Here is a 10,000-nt window from a genome sequence, read left to right on the forward strand (position 1 = left end):
ATAATTAGATAATTTTTTGTATTCTTTTTAGTAACGGTGGTAGCAAACGTGATGTATATTTGTCGTTTCTTAATTTTTTCGTGACCTTTCTATTCCTTTCTCACCCTTTCCTCGTTCTTTATCTCCTTTTTCATTCTTTATCTCCATTGTTCATCCTTTCCTCGCTCTATCCCTCACTTTTCACTCTTCCCTCACTCTTTCTCTCTCTTTCTCACTCTTTCTCTCCCCTTTCACTCTTTCTCATTCTTTCTCTACATTTTTTTCATTCTATCCCTAACTTTTCACTCTTCCCTCACTCTTTCTCTCTCTTTCTCATTCTTTCTCTCTTTCTCCTTCTCTCTCTCCCTTTCCTCACTCTATCCCACACTTTTTCACTATTCCTTCACTCTTTCTCATTCTTTCTCTCCCTTTCTTACCCTTTCCTCCATCTTTCTCCCCTTGTCACACTTCCCTCACTCGTTCTCTCCTGCGTTACTCTTCCCTCCCTCTTTCTCTCCCTCTCCTCACTCTATCTCACCCTTTCTCAAAGACTGGCCTCTTCCGTTATTCATTATTAATTTCACATTCCCCTTCGGTCGTTCACTCAATCTACGAACTCTCACTGCCATACCTAATCACACCTTCATAATACAGAGAAAAAGCATCATTATTTAGAAAGTCATTCTACGAACTCTCACTGCCATACCCAATCACACCTTCATAATATGAAGAAAAAGCATCATTATTTAGAAAGTAATTATACGAACTCTCACTACCATACCCAATCACACCTTCATAATACGAAGAAAAAGCATCATTATTTAGAAAGTTATTCTGCCATACCCAATCACACCTTCATAATACGAAGAAAAAACATCATTATTTAAAAAGTCTCTAACTCAATATTCCGTTCGCGCTGATGAATAAGATGTCACCTCACACATCTGTTTTGAAACTTGGCCCTCTCGTCACCCAAAGCTTTCTCTTTCTTAAATGATTCTATAATTAAGAGGCCAGTTTTCTGGTTATCGCTTTTGATGAAGTTAGAGTTCATGTGTTATGTCGTATGTAGTGTTTTGATAAGTTGTTTATGTATGCGGCGCTGTTAACGCTTTCTCTTGGACGTGTTTGGTACAGCTGGTGGATGGTCGTGAGTGGATGGTCGCGGGTGGATGGTCATGGGTGGATGGTCGCGGGTGGATGGTCGTGGGTGGATGGTCGCGAGTGGATGGTCACGGGTGGATGGTCGCGAGTGGATGGTCATGAGTGGATGGTCGCAGGTGGATGGTCACGGGTGGATGGTCATGAGTGGATGGTCGCGGGTGGATGGTCGCGGGTGGATGGTCGCGGGTGGATGGTCATGAGTGGATGGTCGCGGGTGGATGGTCGCGGGTGGATGGTCACGGGTGGATGGTCATGAGTGGATGGTCGCGGGTGGATGGTCGCGGGTGGATGGTCGCGGGTGGATGGTCGCGAGTGGATGGTCACGGGTGGATGGTCACGAGTGGATGGTTTGTCGGGGTGAATGGGTTCTATGAGTGGATGGGTCGGGTGGATGGTCGATGGTTATGTATTTATGAACATGGTCGCGGTTTATGTCGTTGGATGCTGTTATTATTGTTATGTTAATAATAGTGTTAATACTGTGATCATCAGTGTCATTATTATTATCATGTTATTTTATTAATATCGTTGTTACTGTTGTTGTTATTATCATTATGATTATTAATTTTACGATTATTACTATTGTTATTATTACCATTATCCTAACTATCATTATCATTATTCATATCATCATTACTATCATAATTATTAAAATATTTAAAACATCTATTGCTATTGTTATCATCATTATCATTATTACTCTTAACATCATCATTATTATTGCTATCACAGGCATTGCTAACACCGTTATTATTTTCATTATTATTATCAATGCAGTTATTACTTTAATAACTAATCATGCAAAACACGTCCCTTTACAATAATGAAAATTCCCATCAAAAATTAAAAAAATAACTTATTAAGGGTAATAAGTAATGATAATATAATAAGACTACAGACCAAACTAGCTTTGTGATTTTAGAAGTATAAAATGTGAAATTAAACCAAAACTACAATAAATGTCCATCAGACATTTAGAGGCTGTTTTAATAAGCATGATAAGTGAGAGACTTTTAACATTATACTGAAAAAAGGCATATATTGAAAAAAGGCATATACTGAAAAAAATGCACATTGTGAGTAATATGCACAATGCCTTCATTAACTTATAATTCCGATTCGCACAAATATTTTAATCTTTAATTTCAAAACAAAAGGATCTGTAGTTAATCTGTAGCTTGTATTATTTCGCCAAAGGAAAAGCCTTTTTATTATCGACTTTTGCTACGAAATGAATTTGAAGAAATTAGCATACGTGATGGTCTGTTTTTTATTTATTTCTTTATTTATTTTTTACTCCTTTCAGAAAATGTTTAGGATATAACACGAATACTATTCTTCCTTTCTTTCTATGTGTTTTTTTCACGAGTTAATAGTTAAGAATATTACGTATCCGATTTCTATCACAATTGATAACAGTAGTAATAGTAGAATTACTAGTAATATCAGTTCTCATAAAAGAATGAAATATTAGGCAAGGGAAAATGTCAGAAATGTCAGACAACAAATGACGTGAAATGACGTGATCGACTATAAATAATAATAATTAAAAATAAGAAGAATGATATTGACAATAATGACAATAACAATGATAATATTGATTATGATAATAATGATAATGATAGTAATAACGATACTGATCTTTTTGATGTTAATAATGATGATGGTTAAGATGATGATAATGACAAACATGATAATTTTTGTATTTTTTAAAAGCAACAATAGCAAGACTAACAATCATTATCATCTTCACCATCGTCAAAATAAAAACAATGATTGTGGTAGTAATTAGGGTGATGGTAATAAGGATAATGGGAATAATGATAATAATGATAATAATAATGATGGTGATAATAATATTGATGATAATAATAATAGTAAAAATAACAATAATAATAATAATAGCAATAATAATAATAATAATAATGATAACAAGGATAATAACAATATTGATAATGATAATAAAAATAACAATGATAATGATAAAAATAATAATAATGATAATGACAATAGCAGTAGTAGTAATAATAATAATAATAACAATAATGATGATAGTGATTATGATGAAGGCGATGATAATAAAAAGGAAAATCTTTACCATCACCATTGTTTCTCATACTATTATCAAAATAATAGTAGTTGTAATAGTAAAAACAGTTGTAATCTTCATCATTAATATCACCGTTGTTGTTAATGAATAATCATAATAATAATAGCAATGATAATGATAATGACAACAGCAATAGTAATTATATAAAAAAATATATGATAGTAATAAAGGTATTGCTTCTATTATAGTAAGAGAAATAAAATAAATCAATCATCCTGTTAAGAAACGATTAAAATCCATTAATACATAAAAAGAAAGAAAGAAAGAAAAAATCTTATATATGTTAAAAAAAATGATTCGATTCCTTTGTTTTGGTTCGAACTTGCGGTCGAATCTTCTTGTTTATACGAAGTTCGAAACAAGTGAGTTCGAGTGCAGAATTCCAGTATTTTTATATTTTTTAAAGGTTTTGTCTGTATTTTTTCTAAAGTTTCGTCTTCTAGCAAAGACTAAAAGTAATATCCGATAACTAGCCATGGTTCTCGTGTCCAAATCACCGTTATTATGAAAATTAAATTCAATTCTAAGTGAAATGATCGAAAAGGCGAAGAAGTGAAACATATAAGCAACTCTATGGCTGACGCGGTAAGTAAGATATTTAAGTTCTGTGTTCTTATCAAGTAGTAATTATGATATTGCATATTTCATGAGAAATAGTGAACGAAAACCATAATAACAATGAGGTTAAAGGTGAAATAAAGGATGTAAATATATGGAAAATGGAAATATTGTAAGTCTTATATCACGTATTGTGAACCTAGTCGAAGGTGCCATAAATATAAGAATATTTTTTTACGGATTATATGAATATAATAATCATGGAAAATAAAGTGGAAAGTGATGCAATCATGACATATTGCTATTAGTTTTATTGCAATGGGAGAAGTTTTCATTACAGTAGAACTAAGAATAATTATGATTAATTTGATAAAGATACTTAATAAATCATGTAATATTTTTTTTTTTTTTATTAATTAAAGTACTGTTATTACTAGTACGTATAAGATACTAAATTCTATATTGATAATCCTGATAATAATATTAACGGTTATTAAAGTAGGCGAAATATAATTATAATAGTGTTATTTACGATAGAAATTACTGGTGGTAGTAATCATGAAAATAAAGATAATGATAATAATAATGACGATAAAGATAATAATAACAATTATGATATTGATGATTATAGTCACAGTGATAATGATGATAATATGAACAACAATATTAAAAACAGTTATGAAATAGCGATCATATTAACAGTACCATTGTCAATCGTGATAAACGTGATAATGACAATAATAAAAATCATACTATTGATATAAATCTTTTAATGATAAATATGATAAATACATCGTACTCTATCAGTAACTATAGTAAGACGATAATAGTATAGATATTAGTAATAATGATGATATAAGTGATATGAAAAGTATTACTATCATAACAGAAAAAAATATATTAATGAAGATAACAATAACTCATATTAAATAGATCAAGTGATCAAGACAGATTAATAAAAAAAAACGTATCAACTTGCATGCATAAAAGTGCAATAAGCTATAAATCCCAGATGACTTTTTCTTAAATGAATGATAATGAACATAGGTCATATGATTATCAACACCCTTGCAACGAACACCACAAAATGAGATCTTTATTTACATTTACTTTTGGCTTAGTCGAGTGTCACAGTGACAGCGATGATAAGGAGGGGGAGGGGGGGTTGTTCATTTGCATTCTAAATGTCTTCAAGATTCTCGTAAACTCACTGGCAAAACACACACGCTAAGTCACACATGTGTGCACATATATACGCACATTGTACATAACTACACATTACGCACACACGCCCACCACGCACATAATAAACCACCATGCAAACACACACACACACACACAGCCACAAACAAACACACACACACACACACACACACACACACAAACAAACAAGCACACACCCACACCCACACGCACCCACACACACACACACACAAACAAACACACACCCACACACACACACACACCCACAGCCACCCCCCCCCCCACACACAAACAAACACACACACACACACAAACAAACACAAACACACACACACAAACAAACACACACACACACATTTATAAGCACAAGTAGCATATTAAATCGCACGCAATCATACAGAAAAACAGACAAACACATGTTCATCAGCCAAAGGAAGACACGAGTCAGATAAATATTAGATTTTCCCTCTGGCCGCCCCACATGGTCACCACGTGGTCCAGGGGCGGTATAAACACGCCCACACGCCTTGCAACGTATATATTCATCTCGCGCTGTCCCGCCCTTGTGTCTACTGTTTTTTTTTTTTTTTTTATCTTTTTTTTATCACCTCTCGACCCTTCCCCCCAATTCTTTTTTTTTTTTTTTTTTTTTTTTTTTAGTAATACCTGGTTTCAGTCGTTATTATTTCTGGTATAAGGATTATTATATTTGTTTTCTAAATAGGCGTCTGGTGGCTCTGTCCCTTGAATTTTAGAAATACCTCAAGGTATTATTTGAATATCATCTGTTTTCTCAAATTGGGATTCGATTTTAAAAACACACAGCATCTGAGTTCTCACGTGTATAATTCACCGCATTTGTCAGTCCCCAAACACCAACAATTCTGACACTTCTGACACACTCACTAGCCGAGCACGCCGGAGTACCATGTCACTCACTCAGTCACTCTTACTGACTCTTACTGACTACGCTCTACGCATTTTGAAGAATAAACCGACCGCGTGACTCAAGGCAGTCACTGAACACCACTGAACCTTCAGCTAATCCAGCATATGCTATGACTGTCATACCGGTCATTCCACGCATTGTGGTGTCTGCTCGGTATTGTGAGGTAGCGAGTAACCCCCCTTCCCCCTCCTCTCCCTTCCCTTCTCCCCCTTCTCCCTCCCTTCTCCATCCCCTTCCTCGTCGGGCACTAGGTCAAAGGTCACGTGCACTTCAGACTTCTTGGAGTTTCTTGCGTGGCGAGCGGGGTGGGGGTGGGGGTGGGAGAGGGGGTGGGAGTCGGGGTGGGTTTGGGAGGAGGAGGAAGGGGGAGGAAGAGGAGAGTAAGTTAACAGGTGGCTTAGAGTAAAATTCATACCATGGCGGTTGACGAACGCACACACAGACACACGCACACACACACACAAACACACGCACACACACACACACACACACACACACACACACACACACACACACACACGGTACATATTTCCCCACATATAAACCTAAACATTCAATATATACCAAATACAAAACTACCCCCCACAAAATCCTTCTCCCATGCAGAAAGGAGGATGCAAAGTGCAATATCAACAATGGATAAAAAATGAGGTTGCAGAGATGAAGAAAGAGACGAAAGAACGTGAGAAGGGGGAAAGAAGAAGAGAAATAAAAGTGAGAAAAAGAAGGGATAGTAAAAGTCGAAGGAGAAACACTAAGGCGAAGGAGAAGAAGGATGAAAGAAGAGAAAGAGGAACGGGAAAGTTGATAAATAGTAAGGAGGTAGAATCGTTAATAAACAAACAAAATAAAATGGAGAAAACACAAGAACAAAAAAAGTAAACAAAGTGATAGAAAACTAAGAGAGAGAGAGAGAGAGAGAGAGAGAGAGAGAGAGAGAGAGAGAGAGAGAGAGAGAGAGAGAGAGAGAGAGAGAGAGAGAGAAAGAGAGAGAATAATATAGAGAAATAGAAAGAGAGAGAGAGGGAGAAAGGGAGAGAGAGAAAGAGAAAGAGAATTATAGAGAGAAATAGAAAGAGAAAGAGAGAGAGAATAACATATAGAAACAGAAAGTGAAAGACATACAGACATAAAGAAATACATAAAGAAAGAAAGAGAAAGAAAGAAGAAAAAAAAACAGACAAAGAATAAGAAATAGCCTCCCAAGTCAATCAAAATACAATAAGAAATCAAACGACAATGATGAAAAGAAACGAGAAACAGATCAAACAGATCACAGGCTGGCATTCAAAAGTTCCTCCAACTCGCTCTCTCTCTCTCATCCTCCATTTAAGTAAAGAATGCAAGGCCTTTAGCATACAAGGGGTAGGGGGAGGGAGGGAGGGAGGGGGAGGGAGGGGGGAGGCAGCACCAGCGTGGATATTGATATCTGACTGGTCTCTGCAATAGAGGAGTGTTGAACGTTCTTGCTTGCCATTGTTGAAAAGTGGCGAGAATTCAGACGCACATCATACATACACAGATGAAAAAATGTGTGTATTTATCTTGGAACCACTTGATAGCTTTGAGTGCCTGTATGGAAGAGAGAGAGAGAGAGGGGGAGGGAGGGAGAGGGAGGGAGGGAGAGAGAGAGAGCGAGAGAGAGAAAGAGAAAAAGAGAAAGAGAGAGAGAGAATGATAGAGAGAGAGAATGATAGAGAAAGAGAATGATAAAGAAAGAGTAAGAGAGAGAGAGAGAGAGAGAAACAGAGAGATAGAGAGTCAGCACTCGTCAGTCAGTACTACCGAGGTCAGAACACTCAGTCTCCGATCCCCCGGCTCCGACTACGACTGACTGACTGCGCCCCACGACGCTAAATCCACTTACCGTCAGGCGGATACCGGTTATCGTATCTCGGAGATATTCCACGGACATTCACAACCGTAATCCTGCTGGGACGGAACAACCCAAGCGCTACTTTCACAACCAAACCCCGTATCGCGGAGAGTATAGCTCTCTCCCCAGAGCATGCCTCTTCACGGCACTCCTCGGCTAAGCATTGAACACCTAACTGCACTTCACGGCACTTCAGAGGCACCTCCAAACGGGCATTCTCCCATAATAGTGCTGGCGAGGTGGGCGGGGCCAAGCGTTGCTCCGCCTTCTCTAAGCTCCTCCCCCTTATATGACGTCATGGAGGTCATTAAAGACTGATTATATGAGTTGTTTTTTTTAAAGCACAGAACTGTTAAAAAAAAGTGGGATTTTATGCATGATAGAAATAATTTCAAGTATTAATATGGTTTGGTGATAAAGGTATTCAGATTAGATAGATCCATATGAAAGTTTCGAGAAAGTAAGAATAGACGGATAAAGACTGAAATAAATAGACAGACGAACAGATGGATAGATAGTCAAGCAGGTAAATGAGTAGATAGGTAAATAGACGGAGTAAAGAAACAGAAAATACAAATAAAAAGAAACGGGGAAAGGAACAACCTAATGTCTAACAGAAAAGATCCAATTACCCCCCCCCCCCCAACGAAGAAATTTTAAATCACGTAAACAAGAGAATAATTATTAAACATAATAATAATAATAATTAAACAAGAGAATAATTCAAATCACGTAAACAAGAAAATAATTATTAAACATAATGATAATAATAATAATAATAATTAAACAAGAGAATAATTCAAATCACGTAAACAAGAAAATAATTATTAAACATATTAATAATAATAATAATAATTAAACAAGAGAATAATTCAAATCACGTAAACAAGAGAATTTCTTTCCCAAACAAACAAAGAAAATAATCCAACCAAACTTCGACACGGAAGAAAAAAAAAAAAAAAAGTTACGAAAGAGTTTCAAACGCCCAAGAAAACATCGAAAACAAAAGTCGTTGAGGATTTCCCCAATGAAGTGTTTCCAAGGAGCGAAAAGGAGTCGAGTTTCGAACAGGCACGTGACGGTGCATGACGCTTAAGATCCATGCATGGAATGAATGACATGTGAGTGTGAATGGCGGAGGAAGAGATTGCAAGAGTCAAATTTTAATGAAAGGAGAATTGGGTCATGGATTTTGTGGGTGTCACAAAAAAAGGGGGAAAGAAACGTAAAAAGAAGAGGTTGCAATACAAAAATCAATATGATCATGAGTGAGGATAATGCTTTCAGGAAGAAAGAAAGGAAAGAAAGAAAGAATGATAAGAAAAGAAAGAGAGAAGATGAAGAAGAATAGAAATAAGAAAAAAAATAGAAACATACGCACAAACAGAACCAAAGCCGGCGATTTACCTTGTAATTCACCTTTATTTCCTTTCGTAAAAATAAACAGAGAGAGCAAGGAAGAACATACATACCTGAAAAATAAAATAAAACTAAAAAAAATGAAGCAAGAGCGCGCATAAAATAAATCAAACAGGAACTCTTCAAGAACAAACATACAAATCCAACGACCCATTGAGCTAGAGGAGCCATTTTGTTTTTTTGTTTTTTTTTTATTCGCTTCATCTCTTGCAAAATGTGGTGAAAGATCCTTCGTCCTTTCCTCGTTTTCCTCCAGCCATTCGATCTAAAGATAACTACGTAATCATGAAGCAGAAGAAGAAAATCATAAGATAAACACATCTTTAAAAAAAAAGGAAGACATCAAAACAGAACGGAGTCGCAGATCCATATGTTAACCATAAAAAACAACGTAGTCATCAGTATCACGTAATAAATACATCAGGCAGTTGCAGTGGTAATATAATATTCCCATTTTTATCTCCGGTCTCAAAGATCTCTTGGTTGTTTTATATATATAATTTTTCGAATTATCTTTTAGTGATAGAGAAGGTCTATGTCTGAATATATGTATACAGGAAAATAAGTTTTTTTTTAGTGTCGAATTATGAATTGATTTGTAGTTACTGTTGAGTTTGTGGTTTATGAGTGTGATTAATGGATACGAAAGAGGGAGTGGGAGAGAAGGAGAGAGGGAGGGAGGGAGAGAGGGAGAGAGAGAGAGAGAGAGAGAGAGAGAGAGAGAGAGAGAGAGAGAGAGAGA

General features: G+C 35.9%; 1 protein-coding gene across 1 annotated transcript in view; it reads right to left on the bottom strand.

The window, feature by feature from the left end:
* Window positions 1-8,019, bottom strand: part of LOC122253878 (uncharacterized) — a 47,596-nt gene extending 39,577 nt beyond the window's left edge. The window contains exon 1 of the mRNA XM_086539475.1: window positions 7,831-8,019. Coding sequence (XP_086395601.1) covers window positions 7,831-7,878 — 48 coding nt within the window. The 5' untranslated portion in view covers window positions 7,879-8,019. The remainder of the gene's footprint in view (window positions 1-7,830) is intronic.
* Between the last annotated feature and the right edge of the window lie 1,981 nt (window positions 8,020-10,000).

This window comes from Penaeus japonicus, unplaced genomic scaffold (assembly GCF_977035675.1).
Source record: "Penaeus japonicus unplaced genomic scaffold, GWHDUDI00000001_assembly GWHDUDI00000009, whole genome shotgun sequence".
In the NCBI taxonomy this organism is placed as follows: Eukaryota; Metazoa; Arthropoda; class Malacostraca; order Decapoda; family Penaeidae; genus Penaeus; species Penaeus japonicus.